The following is a 27,440-nucleotide window of genomic DNA, read 5'->3' as shown; positions in this document are numbered from 1 at the left end:
TCCTTCTTCGATTCGACCGCGCTACGTATCTTAATTTTCTCGTGTGTTCTCGTATGCGTAACAAGTAATGAGTTAAGCACCGTGAAAAAGATTGAAACGTAATAGACGCTTTGCTGACCGCTAGCGCGATTACAAGGTGTCTAATAATGATACAGAGTTCGTCGTTCTTTTTCCCTTACGGTTTACGTTCTAATTTTTATCTAAGCAACTATTCAACAACCATAACTTGATTTTATTTTTTTTTTTTCGTTTAGAATACAACAAACCGCATACGTCTGGATTTTATCGTCAACGTCTCTTCACCGTTCGCGTTCAGAAACATCGTTTTTGATCATTTTCGCGTGCAACGTCAACGACACTTTTTCATCGTGTACCATTTTCCACTTCCTCGACTTCAACCGTTCCATTTTTCCTGGAGAATTATGGAGAATGTATGAAAAAATACACCTTTCTCTTCCTACGAGAGTCCAAGTTTAAGTTTACAATGTGAAAGTGCGTTGGACTCTTTTGCCAAGCGATTGTAGCTTTTTTTTCTCATTTATTTATCTGTATCGATGAATCGAGCTTTGGCTGATCGACATGAACGATCGCGATATAATTCTGTTTTCGCGTTACAGTTTTTTTTTTTTTTTTTTTTATGTTATATTCTTTCCTTCCGTTTTATCAATCCCTCGCGAGTTCGATCGAAGCAAACCAATTGTATTCGAATAGAGTTGATTTCTGGATAAATTATCGTACGATAAAAGCTTTTACGCTATGGTGGAATTAGGGGAAGAATCGATTTGGAACTTTCCTTTCTTGGACTACTTTGATTCTACAGTCTTCGTAGATTGGGTGCTATTGTAATTTAATAGCCATCGATGAAACTGAGACTGGCATTAGACTTGAATTGATGTGTAAGTAATAAATGAAATTAAATGTTATATATACAGGGTACGGCAGAAATAACTCCTACATTTTAAAAAACGATTGAAGAAAAGTGATACGAGATACCACCAGAAACTTTTTATTTCTTAAATCTAGATATAAAAAAGATTTTTTACTTTATGTTTTAAAAATTATGTCGTTCAAATGGTGACCTTTACGGGCGATACACATTTGGAGTCGTTCTTGAAAGTTTTCCATCACTCTCGCTAGCATTTCGGGGGAAATTCTTTCAATTTCCTCTTGGATGGCCTCCTTTAATTCAACGACCAAGGACGATGTTTGAAAACCTCGGCCTTGAGATATCCCCACAGAAAAAAGTCACATAGACTTAAATCCGCCGAGCTGCGGTCCATACAGGGGCGTCGTTAGCGCGAAATTTTTGAGATGATATCCAAATGTGTGTCGCTCGTAAAGGCCATCATTTGGACGACATAATTTTTAAAACAAAGTAAAAAAAACTTTTTTATATCTAGATTTAAGAAATAAAAAGTATCCGGTGTTATCTCGTACCATTTTTTTCTCAATCGTTTTTTAAAATGTGGGAGTTATTTCTGCAGCACCCTGTATTACACTTGTCTGTTGAAAAAATTTATCCAAATTAAATGATAGGATTTCGTGCTTCCAAATATTATCATTTTTAATTCATACTCGTGTAAAGTTTATCCATGTACGTATTTATAATGAAACATTTGTTTGGAAATATCGAACGTATCACTTAATTCGAACAATATTTTTATTATCCAATATTATTCGGCATATTTCTTATCAGAGTTCTATTACTGAAGTAATGCTTTTATAAGTGAAGTCGATTTCCTAAAATTAATTAAGAGCCATAGACAAAAATGAATTTGGATACTTGCTTGTTTCTTTGTACGGATAAAAGTGAGTATTGTGAAATTTGGAATGGGTCAAAATGATCGTAAGTCTAGAGTTAATAATCATGATATCGTAAAATGATCATTATTTCCTATTAGCCAATTCGATTCTTTCCTGCAGACTCCTTCATAGATGACTTAAATCTTCTAATTTCTTAACTTTAATCCGCTAGATATATAAATTTTAGCGCACACGTGAAAGCAACCTGTCGATGGATTTATCTAATATGAAATGCAGATAAAATATCATGGGACGTACAGGATCGCTGGTGTCATAAATCGATTACCCACTCTACCGCCGACACGACTTAATTATGTTCTTAGAAATTAGTTGTCTGTCGAAAATCTTTCGTTAGGAGCCTCGTATGGATATTTTCGTTGGGGTTTTTAGATACACTTTCAGTCTTTCGGTGGTAAATATGGCGTGTCTGTATCTAACTGTAACGTCGTATAATTATTCAGGCCAAAGAAAACTAAACGAGGAGAAAAGCACTCGAGTGTTAAAAAACGAAGTTAATGAATCTTTCGTTAGTTTTGCAAATTTAATTATTACAGTGTTGATTACTTGTATGGAGCCATCTTTCAAGAATGTTCTACATCGAGAAATTACAGCTTACACAATTAAGTTTAGAAAAATAATAGCGCCATTGGTTGACAACTATTTCGTTTGTTTTCCTTCAAAGGCTTGGAAGACGTGAATAGTCAAGGAATCGTGTTTCCATACCGTACGAAGAAATAATAATTCCGTCCATCAAAACGATAGGTTTCAAGATCGAAAAACAAGCTGTTTAAGAGTAAGAGATCGATGGAACCGATATTTGCGTTTTCCAATCGGGTGTCTCTGAGCATTTTTCATCGTTTGTGAACACTTATAATTATAAGTATTATTGTATGTATAGCTAATACATACATACTTCGTTTTTTTTTTTATTTAATATACAACCAGTTCCACGAGTATTCGTACTCTCCATGTCAATTAAAGAAATTGATCGAAATTAAATGATAGGTTTAATGCATCCAAACAAATTTTTCATTCTAAATATATACGAGTCTAGGGTTTAATTATGTACATATTTATAATGAAACATTTATTTGAAAACATCAATCCTATCATCTAATTCAAATTTGTTCGATAGATATAGGGGGGTACGATTACTTATGGGACTGCAGCTACATTAAGAAAAAAAGCACGTTATTAATTGAACGAAATGAAAAAATGGCAAAGGATTCAGGACGTTCAGCGATCCCCTCGACTGTCCCTTGTGCGATATAACAAGGTCTTCAAGAAACAATCCGTAGATATATCGTACGTGTATATAAGTGTCTATAAAAACTGAGAACGAAAATAGTATTTTTTTGATTTATTTCGATGCTCATTCGTGGGTAATCGTCACGTGGTTTATCGAGCGGGATTTCATGTATTAACATAACTGAATAGATCTTCTCCGGTTCACGAATCATCGCAGCTCGTAAATAAGATCTAGTCTTACGACAACTATCATCGCTAATGCGTCACAGTTAACTGAATAATCTCAACGTCTACAACCGTACTCGTACGCATCTCCTTAGAAACTGTAATATATTTGTCATCTTCATTTTATTACCAACTGCCTATCTACAATAAGAATGTTTATAATAATTAAGTTGAGCTCCCGAATTAACAGTAAGTTCGTCGTGAGTACTTTGAAATTTCTTAGGACTAGCCTCGAGTGCCCGAACCGCGTTACAAGAACTACTTTTGCTGCCGTTTATAAACTAACTCTTCTTAAAAATATCGCAATTTTTCATCGCACCAAGACGAAATCAACACGAGAAATCTCGCTTCGAGTAACAAAATATTCATTTAACCGACCATCAGGCTAACAGGACTTCTCGATAGGTAACTAAACAACTTAAGAGGTTGATGTATGAAAGAAGATTTTAAGATGGAGCTCTAGGAATAGGGGTGCAACCAATGAGTTGACTCTGTACAATAACATGAGTCGAAATAGCAAAATAAAATTTGCTCTCATCTTGGTGCCGTCAACGTGTTAAAATATTAATAACTAAATAACGTTTCAACGATTTCAATCAAATATCTTTTAACAAACTATCAAAACCAAAGAAATTGCAGATGCGATTCTTTACTTTGGGGAGCTTCCAAATAATAAGTATTGTATGTATAAGAAATAATGAGTCGAAATACCAGAATAAAATTTTTTCCTCGCTATCGAAACACTAACGAATTAAATATCATTTTTATTTCGATCAAACGTCCTCTAATAAAGTGCCGAATACCCATAAAACATGTGTCGTCCATTCACTTTAATTCCTCTGGGCAATCATCGTTCGAGTCTCGATCAGGATAATCGTAAATCCTATCGATAACTTTCGTTAACAAGCTATGTTATGAAACACAGTTATTTTACTTTATATAGGAATACACGCGACTGCTCGATACGTTTATCGTACTTTCTTTCGCGTGTCGCGAAATATTTAAACATAATTACCTAGACGAACGGATGCGTGAATATAGTTCCCTAATTCTTAAAGTACAACGAGACGTTGCTGTTACGTTTAACAAGCGTTTGAATAAATTCTCTAACGAGGGAGAAGATAGATGAACCTATACGGTCAACTTTTTAATTATAATTTCATCAAGGTATATTTGATCGATAATTAAAGGGTTCTGGGTACTAGGGCAGTAACAGCACCCAGAATCCACCGTGTCTCGAATAAGTGTATTTTGATACTTCAGGGGGTTCAATAGACGAATTCGTTACCATTACGTTCTTTTCTTCTTTTTTCATGATTTTCCTTTTTTAAATTTACCTTTATATAATTACGAACAGCGAGTTATAACGAGGTTACACATTGAATTTCTACCATCGAAATCGAACGGATGCGTTTCCTGTTTTTTTTTCTTTTCATTTTTTTTTATATTTATTATTATTTTCTGTATCACTTAAGCTTAACACAGGCCTGTATGTTGTATGTTCGGGCCTTAAGCAAGTCTTAACGTTGCGCTAAATACTTACGAATAGATACTTATAGTGTATCCAATGATCAAACGTCACGACAATAAAGCGATCCAGCTACGAACGGTGGTCTAAAACCATTTATGCACGTTTAACGGTTAATTTAACATTTTTGTTACATCGTCGAGTAATGGAACTCAAGTAGGATCTCGTTAATTTTTGTATCAATAACTAAAAACGTTTTGAATTTAATTTTCTGGTGTCAGGGCGGATTTATCCAAGAATAAATGTTACTTTTGCTTTTGCAATTGGTATTAAAGAAATTCGCGATCAGCGAGGGCGGTCAATGGGCTCATATTTGACGAGCACCCGCAGAGCGTATATTTGCATCTAATACCATCGCATGAACACAGGCTTCGTCGTCGAAACTGTCTATTGCGTCAACTAAACCGAGAAATACCTTTGGATATCGTCGATTAAATTTCATTGTTCGGTTAGATAGACAGACATGGTTCTACTTGCTTTCTTTTTTCCCCTTTAACACGTTGTCTAACAGCGTCATCGTAAACACGTTAATCTAATACACGTTGCACGGCTACTGTTCACTAAATCTACGCGCGGAAACGGCTCCACCGAATGTTCATCGATCGAGGACCTTTGATGTTTCCTTTATTAGAAGAAAATACGTAAAATGGAATTTTACTGATGTACAGTGAAACAACCGTGTCTCAAACTCACGCTCACGAGGTACCCCTAATTTGATTTTATCTCGAATTGTAAGTGACTTTTCTGTTCCACGTCGAGCAATGTCAGCGATCCAATAGCCTTTCTCTTCATACAAATGAATTCAAGGAACGTAAACAATTGTAAAACGTGTCCACGGTGGTAGCTCGGGCACTCGAACTTAGTATAGTAAAATCGAAATTGAACTTCTGAATGTTTAAGTGTAAAATGTAAGTTTAATATTAACGCCAAGTTACAAGTAACCTAAAGTCGCGTAGGTTTTTACATAAGGTGCATCCACTCTACAGTTTTCCCTGAAACAAATTCGTAGACTTCAGACGTTAGTCGGACGAGATGCGAGTCTAATTTAACCCATCGATGCCGATTTAGTTATTCTTTTTCAAGCAATGCTTTTCATTCTGATGCACGTGTACATTTGCGTACGTGCTACAAGTATTTTATTTATATCGGGTGTAGAAATTAATTCTGTGCCTCTGTATTCAATCACTCCGATTGAAACAGATATACTTAATCGTCAATTTGGATTCAAATGCCAACCTTTTGAGTCATTAACCTGATATCTATTACAAATTGTAATTTACAATGTATCCACATCTATACACGTCTCTTAAGTCTCAACCTGATGGACATTACCCGCAGCAGTAATATTTTGTTTACTGTTATTCTTTTACAATTATTATAACTACTTGTTATACTTGTAATCTGTTAGATTACTGGCTACTGAATCTTGTATACATACATACAGTGGGCGTAGAATGTATTCGTACAGCGATCAATTTCCCAAAAAGCTTTTGTGTGAAATTGTAGTTTCTTAACTTTTTTTTTTATAATCAATGGTATTTTACATATTCTCGGAAGTCTCTAAGATAAATATAGTCCAAACAACATTTACTAGTTAATATAATTTGTGAAATTAACAAAAAAATGCGAAAAGTGGGTAAAGATATAGAAGAAATAAGTATTTATACGATTCTTATGACGAACCATTTACAATAGAGTTTGTAACGTAAACACGCTCCGTATGAATTAGAAAACATCAAATTTCCAGCAAAGTTCTTTTAAACATGGCTCTAATAGAGGAATTGAAGATACCACTTCGAATAACTAATAATTTAGTTAATTTAATCCTTAGAAAAGTTATAATAATTATAAAATCAAAAAGAAACCCTACGAAGAAAGTATTACATACTTGTAAATTAATGTAAATTTCTTATTTTTTAATCAAGTTTTAAAAATTAAACAGTTGTGCGAATACTTATTGCTTCAATATTTCTATCGATTAATTGGTTTTTTCTTGTTGATTTCGCAACTTACATAAATAGCTATTTGTGTTGTAATCTATTTATTCTAGAGATTTCCGAGAATATGTAGAATGTCATTGTCTATAAAAAATAAGTTAATAAATTACAATTTTACACAGTTTTTTTGGAAATTGATCGGTGTACGAATACTTTCAATACCCACTGTACATTTAGATGGCCATCAGGTTGAGACCTTAGAAGGTTGATACTTTAACGTAACAGACGAGTACGTACATCTACTTAAACTAGAGTTACAATAAAAATTAAATAATAAATAAGTGAATATAAAGGCACAGAATGAATGATATGGTAACAAAAAATAGGTATCATTCGCAAGCTAGTAATTGTTTTTCGGCATTTATGGGTCACTCAACGGTACGAAGCAGCTAATCTGTTCTATGAAGCAGTGAGCACATTTATCGGTGTGATATTGTTTCCTTTCGAGCTGAAAGGGAACAAAGACAGGTCTCTGAATGCTTTCCTTCCGAATAAAGGCGAGTGATTTTTCTGAGATATCCTGTTACCGTCGAGTGTACTACTTATTCGTGAGATTTGCGAAAGGGCAGGTCGTTACGTATGCGAGGAAAAATAACGCACGACGGGTCGGTAATTGTTAATTATAGGTTGGTGACGATAACTGTCAGTATGCCCTGTTTTGCCGATTAATCATTACTGTGGCCCCTTCAAGTCAACTCATGATGCTGCACGTAACGAATAACAGTTGGGTCATTTTCGGACAATTAAGGTTCCGTGGTTGCAAAAGAGATGTTATAATTCAGACAGATTCGATATAATTTCGATTTCGACACAATTCCACTGGGGGCTGAAGTAATAATTGTTTGTTCGCTTATACGCGAAGGGAAGATAAGAAACGATACGGTAAAAAATGAACGTAAATTGCGGCGATTAAAGTGAAAAACCCGCTGACAGCGATCGTATCGAGTCCAGTCTACCTACAGGGTGCCCCATATAATTCGAGCACTTTACGTATCTCCTTGATGCTCGACGATACCAAGTACCACGGAAAAAAAAACGTTTCATTTGGAAATAGTCGACGAGTCTAAAAATATATTCAACATAAAAATGATATACATAAATAGAGATGTGGTCATAGAATGAAATATAACGAACTAAAATTATGTTGTATTACGTGTGGTGTGATTGGTTCTCCTCTACGAATCGAATGGCTAAGAAGAGGAGTGCATCTGAAATGAGCTGGAGCTCTGCTCCGCATATAAAACGTTCGACCACGCGAATGGAATGTTTTCTAAACTCGCATACAACTTTCTCTTTTTCTGTCCAAAAGAAATTTTATCGGCGCGGTATCGAGAAGTAGTTTAATTAAATAAGATAAAAGTTCTATTTGAAGTTAGAAACATAAGTAGGAGGAAATTATTTGAATATGAATTTTGTAATTGTATTGCTGTACCTTGTTCCCACGGTACAGTGAATGGGATAGCCATCTAGCGGTGAGCAGGTTAAACTAATTTTGCCGTTCCTTATGTTTTTTATAGGTCTGTAAGTCATAAGCAATTTTGAGACCTCAGTGAAAATTGCCTAAGCGTGCAAAGAAACCGCTGCTATAATTTTCTTTTGGACCCTACATGGTTTTTCTACCTTAGGAGGAAATATTACTCAACACTTGCTAGTGGAAGTTTTTAGCCCCTTTGATTATGCTACATCATCGTTGTTGAACAACTTCTAGTGTCCGTTATTTGGAAGGAGCGCATATGGAGATTTATGTTTGTACATTCTTTCATGGTTAATGAAAGCCACTGGTAAATTTTGGAATACACTGTAGAGATGGGTAAAATTTCAAAAAATCGAATGGACAAAAGCAACCTTTCACCTGCTACTCGTTGAATACAAAATTAGAATATACACTACGCTATACTAAATATGCTACTAGATTATATGCTATGTCTAAGACTACCGTTCATAAATATCAATTAATTAATCACTAAAAACAGAAGCAATAATACTTACTCGTCTTCCCACGGGCATACTTCGTTAACGTTATTGTCACGCTTTTCCTGATGCTCTGGTTGAGTGACAGGCGCTGTTTGGTCGTTCTGTTGAGTATCCGGCTTCCAAACGGGAACAACCTGTGCCTCTTCCAGTAGCTCCACGATTTCTGTCTCTGCTTGAGCCGGGGTTGCCAAGTCCTTCTCGGCGGTGATCACAGAATCACTATTATCAGGGTCCGGCTCACCCCTTTTGGCAGCGCTTTCCGTACCTTCGGATTCTACCACTGTCGCGCAATCATCCTCTGCTCTTTCCATAGTTTCAACCGTCGAGACGTCGCTCATCAGATCCCCCACGATTGCATTTATACTTATCAAAGGAGCCCTCGTCGAAGGTCTCGTCGTCAATTCCCTCTCAAACGACGAGACTCTCAACTTGGTAATAATGCTTTCGGGCTCCTCGTTACGATCGGTTACGGGTTTTCCAGTCGCAGACGTATCCGGTTTATCGGTTGCCACGTGAGAACACTCAAACGATTGTTGCGGTGATGGATAGTTACAGAAAGAAGCCGTTGGCCGACCAATCTCCGCTAGCTTCACTCTTCTGCTGGTCGAGCTGACCGAGTAGTTTCGTGTTATCGTGCCGGGTCCACCGCTGCTTCGTTCCATCGTTCCTGTTACATCAAAGATACGTACGACAAAGTTGTAATTCTTCTTTTACTATTTAATAGTTCGATATAATTCCATTTATAACGTGGAAGGTGCCCCTCATAATTGGCAATCGGAGCTACAGAACTTCGAAACTCGGGTTGCCATCTACGAGACGTGTGGAAGGTGTCCCTGATAGTTGGCAATCGGTGCTTCGAAGTTTGTAGCTTTGTACCTCCGGTTGCCAACTGCCAGGAGTCCCTTTCACGCGCCTGACAGGTGACAACCGGTGCTTCGCAGCTTGTAGCGCCTGTTGCCAACTGCCAGGGGCCCTTCCACGCGCCTGAGAGATGGCAACCGGTGCTTCGAAGTTTGTAGCTCCGGTTGCCAACTACCAGGGGCGCCTTCCACGTGCCTGAGAGATGGCAATCGCCGCTACGAACCAACTGACGAGTCGCGTTAAATCTACTCCAACAAAATAATAAATTTACTTTTCTGAGAAACATAAAACCGCGTTTTTGTGTAAAAACGTACCTGAACTACCGGTGTATTGTACGCTGCAAGACTTTCGAAAGTGTTCAGAGACCTCTGTTATTACTACACTGACATCGGATGAGGAACTGCAGGAATCCACCTGCGTCGAATTCTTACGCGACGTGCGCGCTATTTCGACAGATTGCGGGTGTCCGATCAAGTTGTTACCGGTCTCTTCAGGTTGGCCTTCAACCAATGGTGCTCCAGATGACGTCTGTTGTTGCAGACCCATGGAGCCCGCGGCGTGTTCTACACTGGGACCTGGGGCCGCGTCCCACGGACAAACGTCGTCCATAGGGGGAGCCGTCGCTTCCGGTGTACCAACATCCCTGACAACATGAACTTTATTATAGGATTTAGTTTTCACTTTTTCCTTTCGATAAAGTACCGTGACGCCGTAGACGTCAGTCGTTTTGTTTCATTGTGTCTGTAGGCCATGCGTGTAACGGATACGACTGTAAACATTTTCTAGTGTACACAGGAAAATTCTGTACATCGAGGAAAAAAAATGTGATCCTTAGACATCGATATGTAGAAAAAGCTCGCATGTGCTAGAATGGTGCCGACGAGAAGTATTTATACAACACGGAGTGTTTGTGATACGTATGAAATAATAATGAATTTCCAAAATTTGTAAGAGAATCGGAAACACCAAAACTCTACATGCAACGAAAAGATGAGAAAGCCTTCGAAGTCATCGAGTTATAATAACACAATAATATCGTGACGTTATATGTAGTATTTTTCCAAGCGACGAGACTGAGTAAAGACACGAGTTTGATATACATAAGAGACACATGACTGAGACTGCCATAGATAAAATGTAGCAACGCAAACATCTGTTCAAAATACAGTAGATATTAAAAGAACAACTCCACCATTTAGACATTGAGAGACATCGAGAAAAATGTTGAACACCTTGAGAAAATACATCGACTAACGAGGATTGCAGAAAAAGTGACTTCAAGTAAAGAGATTCGTATCGAAACTTATGCAAGGATATTATGGAATTCTTTCGAGGACTTACTGAATACTATGCGGGATAGGCCTGGTAGAGATCTTTACAAGTCGAGGCAGATCTCCCCTGAAAATACCGCACTGATAACACCTATCTCTTCACTCATTTGTTAACGTAAAAAACTTGTACTAAAGACTGATCAAACTGATGTCTCATTTTCATACTTCACAAACTTTCTATCGAATAAAATTTTGCGAATATACAAACAACAAAAATAACTCTGGAATCCCGAAAGTGTTGGAGGTATTATATAGGCGTTAGGAACGACGAGAAATGCAAAATAGAACGTGGAGAAATATTGTAAGAATTATTACATGCGTGCGTGTACATCGTTGAAATAATTATTTTAAACATTGTTTACTGTTACGTATTTGTGGAGTACATGTTGCGATACAATACGTATGCATGGATAATGGTTAAGAGTATAAAGACAGAGATGGAAGGAGAAGGGAATTGTGGCGGAAATCCAGACAGGCTTTGAAAAAGAGGAGCGACGGCCAACACACATATATGCCCTGGATTATCTTATATGGAGAGAGATTGGGTAGAAGAAAGTGAAACTAATAGCCTTCTTTGTAGATCTTAAGGCGGCTTTTGATACACTGGACAAGAGGAAAAGATGAAAGGGATGAGTGAATGCTCGAATGAAAGGATAATGGGAGTGTGTAAGGAAACGAAGGGTAGGTGAAAGAGATGGATAAACGTTTCTGGACGGAGAGTAACATAAGACAGGGATATTCCTTTGGCTCGTACATCTTCAAATTTTCACGACGAACCCGGAGGAAAAGTTCTGAGAAAAGGCGCAAGGAAGCTGATGTACGGGTTATTACAAATAAAATCGAACGTTCTTTAGGGTAACATTGTGAAGAAATTGTGAAATGTATGAATGAAAAATATCGCGTACCTGTATGGTATGTCGGTGAGATTCGACTGACTGTGAGAGTGCGGCACCCTAGGCGTTGACGAGGTATCTCGGACACCACAGATGGCTAGTTCATGGGCAGATCCGGAAAGACTTCGATCGCTTCCTCTACGTTTACCGCCGCTTATACTACCTACAGCGTGTTGTTGCAAAGTACTAGGCGTTGGAGTCGAAGTTGAAGAAACTTTCTTTTTGGCTTGTCCGCCGAAGCCAAAAAATCTGTAAGATTAAAAGTGAAAGGTTCTCTCAATTTTGTTAACAGGCGGGACTTTCATGCAATTAACATCGCGGTAGATAAACGTACCTCTTCTTTTGCAAAGGTTGCACGCCGGCAGCTAAGAGATTCCGATACTGATCGGAACGAATAAATCTAGGATAGCAATCCTTCTTCAAAAGTAGCGTGTACACGTGCTCAGCAGCGGAATCGAATGAAAATCGGCTTGGATTTTTAATTTCTTGATGGACTTTCTCGATCGTCTTTGCGTCTATGTTTATTTCGCAAGGAGCTCCAGGTGCCAGGAATTCTCTAAACAGATAACGCGAACAAATGTTCACTGTTATCAAACTCTATACTACGTTCTACGACGCTATACGTACCTGAAGATTTCGTTGACTTTATCATGTATTTGTGCTTGGTAACTATGCCTTAAATCTTTAACCGCCAACCAAAATCGTATGTTTTCATGACTATATTCTTTTCTTAAATAGTTTGTGAATTCTTGCAAACCTGCGACAGAATAATATCGAGTTAAAGTACCTTTAATACCGATGTAGATTGATAACTGAATAAACATTTCAAAGTATTTACCTGTGGGATCAGACATCAACTCCTCCATCGATAGTGCCCACCGCTTTACACGTTTTTCCGTCGGAACTTCCACTCTGTACAGACATGCAAGTAAAATACGTTAGGAAACTCCAAGCTGGTCCAAGTCGTATATCCGTGACATAGTTTTAATTACATTTTAGAATACTAACACAGAACTGTTCAGTTGCCAAAATGTTTGATCGTCGGTGATCCACGGGTTGGATGGTTGCGGCTGTATAAACATTGGATCGTATTCCACGTACGTTTCAAAATATGACTTAAAATTTTCGATCGCAGCCGAAACCTTTATTCTTGTGCGTGTTAAGCTGTTCTTCAAAAGGGCCACCTAGGATTTCGACAAACACGATTATTTTAAAACGGCAAGTGAAAGCTATCGATTAGAATTCTATGGCATCTAGAATTTAATGCAGGAATTCACCTCGCGTTGCAGATCGGTTAAGGTGCGTTTGCGTGATGGAGGACGTGAAAGTCCAGGACGAAAACGCGTAGGTACAGGTGCTATTTCGAGACTACTGAGACACCAAGGAGGTGGTCTATACACTCTCCAAAAGGCTCGCTCCTGAGAATCGCTCACTATCTTATCCCCCTTTTTTCGCTCCTTCAATACTCGTACCTGGGTCCACAAAATTAACACCATTTCAAGGAGTCACTTGCTCGAATGTACGAGGCATTCAATACACATCCATCAAACCAATCAAAGATTTTAATTAAAACAAATTTGTTTAGCCAGAGCTGCATATGTACGAATTAAAAAGGAATGATTATTCACCTGTTCCTCAGCCTGAAATTGAATGATGTCCCACTTGTTTTGCAAGTTCCTACGTAAGCTGTTTAAAGCTTCCTAAGAGGGTGAATTGTTTTATTAAAAAATGAAAACATACTTGATTTACATATACGAAAACCATCTGATTTTACATACCATCTCGTAATCTTCGAGGCCATGGCGTTGCTTATTTCTTAAACTTCTCTTAACTAGATAAATAGCATACTCCACATTGTCAGGGGTTCTATCTTGCCATGGCCAATAGTATGGTGTCTATAATAAACAATTGTGTATCAACGAGTTGATCCCGAAGATATTCCAGATACTATGATACTACGTTCCACCAGACACATATATAAAGGAGGGTGTTAAGAAATGGCCATTTTTGGTATCGTCTGGAAATGAAAACTTCATGCAGGATCTTTTAGAGTGCATCCCAAGGAATAAAAAATGTCGGTATCACTTTCCCGAGAACCGATAGGAAAGTTGTCAAAAATACGTTCAAAGTATGAATGTGATGATAACGGAACTTAGGTATATTTTACATTTCGTCGTCTTCTTCTTCGGATATCGAACCGTCTTCGAAATAAGTATTAAGGAACTCAGCAAATCGAGCAAATCCAAAGTACCATATAATCATGGCTACATGGGAACAGCAAACAACAACGCGTACTCCGACTTTGCATCCACATGAGTGTGCAAGTATGGCTTCCAGTGCGGTTTTACTTTTATCAATTAGTACATATACAAAGTATTTTAAACTATTTGAATGTCGTGAATGCGATTTCGTTTGAAGTAAAATGGCGTTAATTGGTTCCACATCAATTTGGTATTTTTTTAAATCAATATTTTATGATGGTACTGCGACTTGAAATTCAAAATCTCCGCTGTCATTTTAATTATTAATCGTTTTTAAGACGTTTCGATACTCTCGATTAAGTTACTTTGAACCGGGTGATATTTTCCTTGCGGATCGTAGCCTTCGATTCTCTGTAGTGGAAACTCGGAAACCATTAACAGTTGAACAAGTTAATGAATTGAAATTCATTAAAAAATATCGATATAATGTCGAAGTAATCGCAGGACCTATAAAAAGACGTTAAATATTTCGAGGACAGTTCGATATCCGAAGAAGAAGACGACGAAATGTAAAATATACCTAAGTTCCGTTATCATCACATTCATACTTTGAACGTATTTTTGACAACTTTCCTATCGGTTCTCGGGAAAGTGATACCGACATTTTTTGTTCCTTGGGATACACTCTAAAAGATCCTGCATGAAGTTTCCATTTCCAGGCGATGCCAAAAATGGCCATTTCTTAACACCCTCCTTTTACATTTGTTTGATTATTTAAACATAATCATAGACATATCATACCTGAAATCTATACAAAGAACTATCATCCTTTACGACGAGTGTCTTGGAGTCGTTTACCGGGAAGAAATAGCCGTACTGGCAGAGTTGATTGGCAATATGGACCGCCTCTACTGTCGACACAATAATTCACTTTCGTATGCAAGTAAATCTCTAACAATACACTTTTAAATGATTTACTTAATCGCGTGCAACTTTGGACCGTTTTTATCTAACTTTTATTCGTTGCGAAAAATTGTTACCTAGAAAAAAAAATTAACTCATCTCTGGCCAACACGTTCGATCAGACTAATGTACACGTATGCGTATCGCGTGAGAATAACTCATACACGCCAGACGTGTAATTTACAACAATTGTTTCGAACGCTACACGTCGTTTCATTATAGGGAAGCTACGTGATCCGTGACTAGAATCTGTTGCAGTTTATTTAACCAGAGTGTATATTACGTACTAATTAATATTGTCTACGATTAAAACCAGCTGCACATTGCGCTAATTCAGATAATATCGCGACACGTTATGACGGCAACGTAAAATCGATGACATGGTAAGTTATTGACTTCGGCTTAAACTACAATTTGTTCGTTTCTAAAATTTGGGTATCTATTGGGTGACGAAATTAATTCTGTACATTTCTAAGGTAGACTTAGCATTCATTTATAAAGGAACATCGTGCAACTTTTAATTTTTCCTCGGTAATTCCAAGGATGTCAATCTGTGTGTTTGTTGATATTTTAACATAACGAATTGGCTTTTAAATAATTCTGCATAAACTGGAGTTATAAATAATTCTGTAAATGTAAAGGCACAGAATCAATTTCTACAGAAGAAGTACTTTGTCGACTACTAAACTTCTAAATTATAATGGCCATCAGATTGAGACTTAAGTTACGTATAGATTCAATGTAATGTATACGAGACCAGATTGAGAATTTATAGAAGTGAATATTTTTACGTAAACTAAAGTTATAAACGATGTGAGAGCACAGAATAAATTTCTACGTCTAATATTTAAAAGTGTAATAAAACGTCTTTGGACGTCTAGCTATTATCGTTCGTAGTCGCGTAATAATGTACGCCGTTGAAATTCCGAAATTAGTTTAATCGTATCGCGGCCCCTCGGTAAATGCGAATAGGGGTACTAAAACTAAACTGATTCACCTTTGCATCGAACCTTCGAAGGAAGCGCTTTGTGTGCGCCGAGCGCTTCGATTATTACTTTCAATTCCCGTTTCCCTGCAGGAAATGAAATTTGCAACGCGGCGCACTCCGACGCTGCGTATCGAACCCCAAGGTAGGAAATTTGTCGCGACGCTAATCCCCTTTTAACGACAATTACAATCTAGCGGTGGGCTGAGAGAAACTCGAATAAAGTAATTGCGTTGATCTATTAAATATCGATTATTAAAACAATTTATACTTCTAACACGACCCTTTTAGTGAGTATCGACGCTAAATAAGTAATTTGCGCAAATAATAACGAGTAAACATTACGCAGTCGGATAACTAGATGTAAATGTTTACGATAATGCCAAGATTAAAAAAGTAAATAATGTGGGAGGAAATGAAGGCAACCGATGATTAAATGGCCAGATTATGCTACGATGATGCTACATCAGCGAAGTATCAGTCCGACGGGTACACAAACTTCGTACCTGATTCCTCGATGGAAAGCCGCTCCATCAGCCACTCGATGAGGTCGTAACCTGTAACGCACAGGTAATTTCATATACCGCAGTGATTATCGTTTATGTTTACTGGACAATGCAGAAACCGGTGGCACTCACCCATGAAAGCTGAGGGGATTGAGGTGAGAAATTGTTTTTGGCTGCGCACGGGTACCCCGTTCTGAGGGTCTTGCATCTCCCGCACCAGCCCCTCCATCTACAATAAATTCAATCAATCGATTGGTTCTGCCTTTCGGCGTTATCCATTGTCAGCTCTAAGCTACAGGTCTACTCATTATAGAGGAATTTATTCGAAGACGTCGATCGACGTTCTAATCGATTACTGCAAGCTTCTTTTCGACGAAGAGCAATTTTCAACGCGTTGCTAAAAATCAAGTTGTGAAATTTGAATAAAACAGCAATCGATACGTTTATTATTTACGATAGCTTCTTCGAGTTCTCTCCTTTGCATAAACAGAATTATTATTCGCTATGACTTTCTGAATGAGTTTTAGTTACGAGGGTGCCAAGTCATACAGTGGGTGTAGAAAGTATTCGTACACCGATCAATTTACAAACAAACTGTGTAAAATTGTAATTTATTAACTTATTTTTTATAAACAATGACATTCTACATATTCTCGGAAATCTCTAAACTAGAGAGATTACAAAAAAATAGCTATTTATGTAAGCTACGAAATTAACAAGAAAAAAACAATTAATCGATAGAAATGTCGAAACAATAAGTATACGCACAACTGTTTAATTTTTAACACTTGATTAAAAAAAAAAGAAATTTACATAAAGTTATAAGTACATTGCGGATCTTTATGCATTTATAGAAAATTTGAATGTACGAGAAACTACAAAATGCAAATAATAAGCAAGAATATAAAAAAGATTGACAGTAAAGTTCATGTTATATTATTTCCAGAATAAAATAAATTCCTATTTAGGTTCAATTTTTGTAGGCACGTTCGTGAAGATTTTATTTTGCATAAAGATCCACAGTCTATTTATAAGTATATAATACTTCTTTCGTGAGATTTCCTTTTGATTTTATAATTATTGCAACTCTTCTAAGCATTAAATTAACTAAATTATTAGTTATTCGAAGTGGGATCTTCTTCAATTTCTCTATTAGAGCCATTTTTAAAAGTACTTTACTGGAAATTTGATGTTTTCTAATTCGCACGGAGCAATAAACTAACGTGTTTACGTTACAAACTCTACCTACTCTAATACTTATTTCTTCTATACCTTTACCCACTTTTCGCATTTTTTTGTTAATTTCACAAATCATATTAACTAGTAAATGTTGTTTGGACTATATCTATCTTAGAGACTTCCGAGAATATGTAAAATATCATTGATTATAAAAAAAGAAGTTAAACAACTACAATTTCACACAAAAGCTTTTTGGGAAATTGATCGGTGTACGAATACATTCTACACCCACTGTACAACTGGACTATAACGTCTAATGTAGTCTTACAATTGTTCGTTCTTTACATTCATTTAATTCCTGCTTTACGTTACTTTGCATTTGCTTGCATTCTTCCCTTCATCACTCTCTGTCGTCCGCGTTAGGAATGTCGTCTTTTACGACGCCCTTATAGCTTTAAAAAGGCAAATATGCATTTTTACAATATTAAAAAAAAAAAGGTCGAATAATATCACCAATGGGTAGAGTAGTAAGGTGCTGAAAATTGCAAAGCGGAAGTTGCAATCGTGTTGGTCGCGTGCTGAGATCCATGCAATGATTAAAGGCTTGTCTAGACTCGTGCTAAAAGCCTAACCGAACACAGTCCAGTTGAGGTGAGGCACCCTAAGCCGCAGTCTGTTATTCTTTTAACGTTTAACAAGTGTAAATAATGACAGAGATTCGAAACCTTATAGAATTTCTAATCGCTTTCAGCATTATTCGATACCAGTGGAAATCTTGATAGGGCATGAAAGTCTTGATGGGTCTTGAAAGTCTTGAACGCCTTGGTCGATCTTGAAATCTAGATTGGTCTTGAAAGTCTTGATTGTTCTTGAAAGTCCTGATGAGTTTTGAAAGCCTTGATGGAACGTGAAACTTTTAATGAGTCTCGGACACTTTGGTACGAATGGCACCGGTTCCATAAAAAGCCGGAGGAATTAGAGAAAAATCCATTTATACGCAAAACATGTCTTTTCTATCTTCCTAAACATAAGTAATCCAGTAATTGCGACAGTGTTACATCCCTGTAACTTCCGCCATTAAGATTTACTTCGACAATTAGCATCACGTATCGACCACAAATCGAACCGTTGCCAGTAATGTATAATGACGAAGAACGGCATAATAAACCACCTATAAATTGTAAGCGCCACCGTCCGTTAATTCTATTAGAATATAAAGGAATTCAAATTAAAACAAAGACCTTTGGGAGCGCGACCCAGAATCGTCGAGAAATACCCCACGAAATAATTAACACCATCGTTCTTCGGAACCGCCCACGACACCTCGAGCAATATCGTCGAGTGCGAGTAGATCCTATTGTTTATCAGAAACGGTACCGATTTACCAATTACTCTCGTCGGTTCTGACATCGATCTGAGGATGAAACGCGAAAGGTCTAACAAGCTTTCCTTTGGTATCCGATGTCAGCTCGCAAAGTATTCGTGCTATCAAACAGTCGGGACTCGTTAAAAGTTTCAAGACTTATCGAGACTATTCGAGACATCTAAAATCCATTAAAACTCTGAGACCCATCGAGATGTTCAAGAATTTCTAACAAGCGAGTGTCGAAAGCGACTGCGAATCCGACGTTACAGATTCAAAGCGATCCAATCTCGAGACTGTCATCGCTGTACACGATCGCTACAGCCTGTGCATAGGCAACCCTGGTTGCTCGTGTGAAAGTGCTCTTGTTCTCGATAGGGGCACTCGAGGATAAAATTCTCGAGTGGACACTTAGTCTGAGGCTCAAAGGGGGACCTCAAGATGCGCATACCTTATCGAAGGCGCAAGGCCTGTGGACACGTGGCTCCTTCTCCTTCTGTTGTTGATTGCTAGAGGCCTCCATCGCGATCGAGGCGACCCTCTGCGACGCTGGCAGGAGCTGTGGCGATATCGATGGCGGAGGGGGCTGGGGAGCTGGGCCGGAGACGGGTCTACCCGAACTCCATGGGGCTCTGGCCCCATCCCATCACTCCAGTCACCCCCGCACGCACACTGAAACATCAAACAATTGTTTTTTTCCGCTACAGATCTCGTATTCCTCCAGGGACGAATTCAGACTCGTCGAGCATCCTTATCGACGGGGTTAACAAGCGGTAATTGTTCTATCTTATCGACGGATTAAATTATCTCTCTCTGATCATAGAGATATAGATGGAGTAGTGTTCCGATTTTACCTAGTTAGATCGAACTAACAAGAGGTCCCCAAGCGTGATCCTGACTTTCTAATAAGGTTTTGCTTATTGTTAATGGTACATAACAAAGAACTAAAGCTAATGATATATAGTTTTGGAGGGAGACGGTTTATAGTTTATAAGATATACAACACTGAAAAAATTACTGTGTTTATAAAAAAAAAATGTAGTTAATAAAATGAAATAAAACTAGCTGGTTATTGTTGCTCGCTCGCTTTCCGAGTAGGGTTGTTCTTGCTCGCTTAATTTATATAGCTATTCATGTTTATTTTGTGTGCGACCCTTTACGGGCCACACGAGAAACTTCCCGATTTCCGATTACAACGCCATCTATCACGAATAAAAAAAATGTTTGAAATTAGTGTTTTGAAAAGGTCTCATAGCCAGCTTTCATAGTGCATGATAAAAAGTGAGGTGTTCCGTTAAAAAAAAATCATGTTGACCTTGACGTGACTTTGACCGGTCCTTTGAAGGTCAAACGGGCACGATCATTCAATAGAATTTTTGAAACCCTAAAACATTTCTCTAAATCATTTTTCTCACAAATGTTCCATTTTGGAAATATTTGACTGTTTCCATACTTTTGGAGCACCCTGCATGTATACATATACTATAGTATATGGTATACATATGCATACAAATGTAATAATAGTAATATATATATTATTTCCGTTTAGTTATTCACTCATAAATTTATATTCTCCGATCTAGATTGCGTTATTGAGTTAAGTTTTCTTAACCCCTTCCCGTATATTAGCGAGTCAGACTCGCGATGAAGATTTTGACCCAAACATGAATATCGCGAGTCAGACTCGCGACGAGATACTTGGGTATTGCGATTGTTTACAAGCATCAGTCTGGTCTGTTTAGCGCGCGTCGATGCTTACCGCTAGGGCCCGAGTTTCGACGAGCTAAATGGCACGGAAAGGGATAAAAAAAAAAAAAAAACTAAAAAACTACTGGACCGAATTAAAACAAAATGTAATCAGCTCTAAGTTAGATAGATACACATCGATTGCATCATCGATTATTTTGATCTCGCTATTAGTTTTTTAGTAACGTTAACGAAAAATTTGTTTATATACGCACGCACGCGCACGTACGCACACGAACAATTTGTTAAAAACAGGCTAAAATTACTCCAATGACCTTGAAACATAGAGATCTGCTAAAAAATCGATTTTTCATTTTAGGGGCAAATACAATAACTTCCCTATACATCGGGAAGTTAATAAATATAGTTAATAAACGAAAGATTTGGAATAATCTACTGTCTCTATGTCTCTGATCCGAAACGTCACGGCTCTAGAACTTCCATAGGACTACTATTGACGATCCATCGTGTGACTTATCAAGGAATCCATGCAACTTTGGACGCGGACATCCTGTGGAATAACCGAGGGATTCTGAATTATCAGCCTCGTGGAATCCTATCGTCATGTCAAGGAAGATAACGACATAGAGTAAGAGACATCGCGAGAACTCCTGGACTTCGTCCATCCCTCTGTATCCCCAGTGAAGCAACAGCTGCAGTTTGCATCAGATTGCTAACGTATCGTCGGTCGATAGGCTTTGAGTCACCTAATTGATACTTTCTGGCGACGTTAAACCTACTGATATCTCATGTATATCTATTTGTAAATGACTAATCTTAAAGACACATTTTTCAATAGAGAGGACAAATATTTCACGTGTTACCGAGCTGTTACCGTCGCGTGTTACCGATACATGAAGCAATTCTGTGTAATTCATATATTATATATAAGAACTGTAAAAGTTTGAGAACGATCTGGTAGGTTTGTAACGTTCATTAATACTTTCTGTTTCACGTATTGCTTACGAATAAACGTGTCCGAAGCGCGGCAAGCGCAACACAGTTTGTTTCAGAATCAAATCGAACCAATCAATGATATATTTAATCAATCTGCATCGATAATTAACATCGATTACATCTTCGCTGGAGGACCTCGTAGTAACGGAATAATTTAATCTCGCAAATTGTTAATTAACAGGCACAAATTACAAATCCATTTTATGATTATCCGACAATAGCGATGATTACAAAAATAATTAAAAAGTAATCAGCTTTGGTGCGACGAGCAAATACCAACGTAAACACCCCGGCACCCATCGTTGCAGCAGCATTTTGTTACTTTAAGTGCTCCGAGGTCTCTTTTACAGTATCGCATTACAATCTAAACTTCGAGTGAACTAGTATAGGGTCACCGAAAGACAGGTATTGAACGGTGAGAGCCAGAAGGTGGTATTCCCCGGGTTCCTTAATTCTTTCGAAAGCCACTGTTCTCTTTCTGCCATCGCAATCTAACAAAGCAAGTATTTAGTTGCGTCCTAGGTCAGAAAAATATAAAGCTTGGGGGTAAGTATTTCTACTGGGTTCGTAAATAACTTCCGATTTTCAACTTGCAATTTATTTCCAAATATATTAATACTAGGCTGCGGATATTTACGCATCTATGGTAAACGAATATATGGGGAAATCAACGAGAGTATGCAAAAATGCAAAAATGCAAAAATATATAAAATATCAAGAATAATATACACGTTATACCGTTTCAAAACCAAAACATACTGTCACATAAGTTTCAATTTATTTTCTGTATTTGCGAAAACATGTATTTGCATAAATATCTGCAGTCTAATTATTACGTAATAAATTTTAATAAATCACACGACCTCTATAGTTGATTATCACTTGGTCCCATTTAGCTAGCAAATTAAGAACTGCTACTTGCAGGAGGTGCCCCAAATGCGTGATCATTTCTTATCTGCTGCGAGAGTTATTTACGAATCAACCCAATATTTTTAAGGTAAAGTTACAAATGACCGAACGAAAAGGTACGGAATTAATTTCTACACCTAACTGTTATTATATTTGGGGCCTGCTCCATCGCCGCTCCATACCGTTTCCCCAAGTTATACGTTCCAAGAAACGTGAATAATAATAACCACTTATCGCTCATGTCCTACTGATTCACTTATTCAACACCGCGATTCTCATCGAGTCTATAGACCTAACCAATAGGTCACATACGTAGATATGACCCAAAATGAAATCTAAACTCCCGCGTATCTTCTATCTTCAATTTTATTCTCGTTGTTTAAAAAAAAAAAAAAAACGAATCACGGCTCTAATTTAAACTAAACATAACGCGCAAAGTATTTTGTAGCTTCTAATATTTTAAAACTCGGTCGATGCGAAAGAGGAATTCGTATCTACGCCAGATTAAAGTATACTGTGTCATTAAGGAAAGTGTATTCGGCAAGTTAGCGGATATCTTACGCTAACGTTAATCGATCTCTTTTCCATTTTCTTATCGAGGCTACGCGAGATCTATTACGGTATCATTCAAAATTTTATCGAAAACGAATATTTTGCTTCTTCTTTCCTATTTTTTATAGTTCCGTTACGAGTGCACGAGCTATTTCCATAACTTCAGGATAAGTTTTTTTTCTATTTTCGCTTGTTGCATGCACAACGACTTCTGCGTATCTGATAGAGGCCATAGACCTAACGATTTATCGTACGATAAGTCGTACGTTGAATCGCGGCGATGGTTGTGTATAGCAACACCCTTTTGCAAGTATAGCTGGGTAATGCAAACTTGTCACGGTGGAATTCAGTTTTCTCCAGAAGCAGAGAAACCTTTTCCAAAAGGAGGATCTGGATTGGAAACAAATGAAGATGGAAGCCGGCGGAAATTCGCTGTATTATTTTATGGGGAGGAACAAAAAAGGAAAAAGGACGGAAACAGAAACATTGGCGAAAGATAAGGTCAAAGAAAAAAGGAAGTAACGATGTTTCACCGATAATGTCGAAGGAAATCCAAAGAAGATTGCTTTTGTTCAATCTTTGCTAGCAGTGATAGGCAAAACTGTATTCCAATAATAGACGACGAATAAAGGTAACGAAACAAAATTATTCGCGACGATTATTTCACCGAACAGTCGAATTTCTATTTGTTTACCGCGGAATATTCTATTGCATAATTCAAACTAATGTTTACGAGCCGATATAAAAGAAAAAGATCCACGATATCATAATAAACAATGTCATTTTTCAAACATGATGTAGCAGTATTACGTAGCATTTTTAAAAAATGAGGAAGGATAAAGGGACGAGCATATTTAAAAACAGAAAAAGATAAAAAAAATTATGTAGCTGCCATATTGGCCTCAGCATGCGCCCTAGAGTAGTAAACAAATTAGGCACCGTTCGAAAGGTCGTGGCTTAGTGTTGTACCTTTTCGAGGTTTCGCCCCTTCCCTTCGTCCACAACTTCGGAAGTTATGAATCATTCCCTGTTGTAACCTTGTTAACACGAATATAAATACGAATACATCATCTCCTTCGATACAATTTACGAAAATATGCTTGGAGAATTTCTTTGGATGGTTTTCTGGTTCCCATCGTTCCGGAAAGTCTGTGACGGCTTGGCGGATGCTCGATATATCGCAATCGCGATGTAGGTACCTAAGTAGGCCATGATATATTTTTGCAGTTAGGTTTGAAACGAAGTTAAAATAAACAAACGCGGAGACGTCCGTCGAAAAAAAAGAATGATCAGCGAAAACTCGAGTTTTACGTAAGATCAAAATATTTTCAGTTCGTGATAACACGGGTTCATTGTTATTTATATTTTTCTAGAGTATGCTAATTTTTGAAACGATCTCACACGTATCGAAACAGATCCTTGTCGCAGGTTTCACAATATTACAGTGCCAAAGGTGCAGAGAATAAATCCTGCAGTAATAACAATTGAATTACGCGTAAAATGAATCTCTCCTAACATTTCAGATTATTTAGAGTTGCGACTGTATTTTATTAATCGACTTTGAAAAAGGAGATTTTTTTTTCTTAAAACCCGATATTATCTTAACGAAACCGTGTTCCAATAATTTGTTCGACCTCTCGAGAGACGCATTTTACAGTTTGGAGTTTCCAAAACAAGTAGTAAACTATTACGATCATAAACAACGGTAATTTTGCTACAAAAGGAAACGTATACATACGTGACAATATCTCTCGAGAGGTAAATCGTGTCGAATTTCATGTCAAAGGTGACACGAGAATTCTAGAAGAAAATAGTTTCGTCACGCCATAGATGGCCTCGTAAAAGGTTAAATAGAACCAATGAAAGTGTACTGAACGTTTAAAAAAATGTTTAGAATCGATAATATTATTAACGTTCCGTGATCGTCGCTTTCACTTTCGCGCAAGCTGACACTTATGGTCAGTTTAATCCATGTCCACTGTATCGTGTATTATTCGATCGAAGAACTTTGTAAACAACGGATAACGGCGAAGAGTTGCGGAAGGTTGCAGAGCTCGATAACAGGGAAGTGCATTCGTTTCATTCGACTTTCGTTGAACGTTACTATAGCAATATCGATGCCAAATGTATTCCAAGAATAACGATAAATTACCTCGAACAATCGCGAACGTATTAGCGAAAAACGACGACGATTCATTGCGAAACGTTCCTACTGTCCCACCAGCAGAGTTGACAGATGGATCGTCGAACAATCGTACGGTATATCGATACCCGAAGCGAATAAAAATTCAGTGTCAGTTCGATCCGTGCGAAGACTTCGAGAGCCAACGACAAGGAAACGTTACGCCCATGGCACTGGGCAGGATTCGCGTGGTCAAAATTTTGAAAAACCTCTTTGGAATTGCGACGTGACCCGGTTCGCACTCTTCAAGCTTTCGTTGTCGGAATACATGGTCGATACTCGTTGCGGTTTCCCGTGATGCGACTCTCTCTCTATCTCCCACGAAACCGTACACCCTCGCATAGAAAACCGTAGGAACCCGTGAAAAATCACTTTCACCTCTCTCGGTATTGTTTTCGTGGTTTAATCGTTTCGATGATCGATCAACGATTTCGATTGTAGCAGGGGTTGCGAAACAGAGAACCGACGAGTCGGGTAAGGAGCCTATCCTTGACACGGAACACGCATCGAAATTCGCGGAATTCTCACGGGCAAGGACGTATCAACGGCGACGAACGTTTTACGCGACGGAATGCGTAGAGAGCAGCGGAACGGTCCGCGGGAGGAAGACAGAATTTTCGTCGTAGATCGATCCTAGTTTTATTCGAAGGCCGTATTCGATATGCGGTAACTACTACTCACTCGACGGGTCACGGCAGTGTAGCTTCATATACGCGTCCCGTAGTGTATATCAGGCCATCGGAGCACGGCCGAGCTCACGGCCCTTCTTCCGCCAAGTCTAAAGCCGCCGTCTGCACTGTATGCTGCCGAGACAGCACCGCGCGCGCACACCCGCGCTACACCATTGGCAGCAGCACCAGCACCACGACCAGTACCACCACCGGCACCAACCGCGACGACGACGACGACGCCGCTGATGCTTCTATGCCAATCATATTTTCCACGGAGACGGGCACCGCCGATGAGACGAGGACAGAGACACGACACGCGCGGTAGGGAGGATAGATCCACGAGGAAAGAGGCTAGCAGACAGGAAAGGGAGACGAGAAAACGATTGAAACTGGTCGGGTGCTGCTCTATCGCGTACCACACCCCTCTACAGCGATTCCTTCTCATAGATCCGTGTGCGCCACGGTTCTGTGTGTGCACGGGTACACTCGCGTTGCATTCGGGATACGGCTAGAACCTCCTTTCGGTAACGCGGCTCGCGCACATCAATTACACCATCGTTATTTACAAACACTGGCGGGACACATCGAACAACGAAATCAAAGTATAGCGAAGGAAAGGGCACACAGAAGACTGAGGTCTACACTCGCGTGTTGCGCGCCCGCAGCTTATGGAAAAACAAATGGGGATTCGAAATAGAGCATTGGCGAGCGAGAGAGAGGGAAGGTGTGTACCTGTGTGCGAGCGAGCGGAACAGGGCGGGAGGAAGGGCAAGGAAGGGAGTGAGCGAGGAGGGGAGGGGATGAAAGACAGATCGCGCGCGCAATTTGTCTGCTTCTTTTTTCAAACTAGTTGTCACAACACTTGTTATTGACACTGGCTGTAGTCGGCGGTGAGCGTGACCAGGTGATGATGCGAACCGACTGACGACAATGCCTGTAGTTAAGTTCCGGTGTCTGTTTCGCGGAGATCGAACCCCGCGGACATGTCGTCCCGTTCTAGAGCGTCATCTATCCACTCGGCCCGAGTTCGGACGTTCTCGTAACCACTCGTCAAACGTTACCGTGCACCTTCGGACGGGAATCGGAGCCGCTCGGCACCCCTTCGATGCTTCCAGCTTCCCCGTTTCCTCAACCCCCTGCCACCCCCTTCGCCGAGCGAGAAGACCGCGCGCTCGAGTTCCGTCGAACTTTATCGACGATAGACGCCACAATAACATGAATCTTATACAGTGGGTGTAGAAAGTATTCGTACACCGATCAATTTACAAAAAAACTACGTAAAATTGTAATTTATTAACTTATTTTTTATAAACAATGACATTCTACATATTCTCGGAAATCTCTAAACTAGAGAGATTACAAAAAA

The 27,440-nt window shown here is 38.6% G+C and overlaps 1 protein-coding gene across 3 annotated transcripts; it reads right to left on the bottom strand.

Annotated features, from left to right (window-relative positions):
* Positions 1-5,487: 5,487 nt before the first annotated feature.
* Positions 5,488-27,145, bottom strand: LOC128892373 (regulator of G-protein signaling 11). 3 transcript variants are annotated; one of them, XM_054152743.1, is made up of 16 exons: positions 26,085-27,145; positions 19,509-19,729; positions 16,648-16,744; positions 16,516-16,566; positions 14,863-14,969; positions 13,639-13,755; positions 13,490-13,560; positions 13,138-13,339; positions 12,869-13,044; positions 12,699-12,772; positions 12,488-12,617; positions 12,195-12,416; positions 11,873-12,109; positions 9,951-10,279; positions 8,791-9,442; positions 5,488-5,796 (listed from the first exon to the last, which is right to left on the bottom strand). In XM_054152743.1, exons 2-16 carry the CDS (start codon positions 19,578-19,580, stop codon positions 5,736-5,738), a joined length of 2,598 nt encoding a protein of 865 aa, XP_054008718.1. In that variant the 5' UTR covers positions 19,581-19,729; positions 26,085-27,145; the 3' UTR covers positions 5,488-5,735. The 3 variants fall into 3 exon arrangements, with proteins under 3 accessions (XP_054008718.1, XP_054008719.1, XP_054008717.1); XM_054152744.1 differs by having other exon boundaries at positions 13,138-13,332; positions 13,489-13,560; positions 26,085-27,119; XM_054152742.1 differs by having other exon boundaries at positions 14,863-14,972; positions 26,085-27,118.
* Positions 27,146-27,440: the final 295 nt, after the last annotated feature.

Source organism: Hylaeus anthracinus, unplaced genomic scaffold (assembly GCF_026225885.1).
Source record: "Hylaeus anthracinus isolate JK02 unplaced genomic scaffold, UHH_iyHylAnth1.0_haploid 12002, whole genome shotgun sequence".
Taxonomy (NCBI): Eukaryota; Metazoa; Arthropoda; class Insecta; order Hymenoptera; family Colletidae; genus Hylaeus; species Hylaeus anthracinus.
The sequence above is the reverse complement of the archived record's forward strand: the minus strand, read 5'-3'. Positions and strand labels throughout refer to the sequence as shown.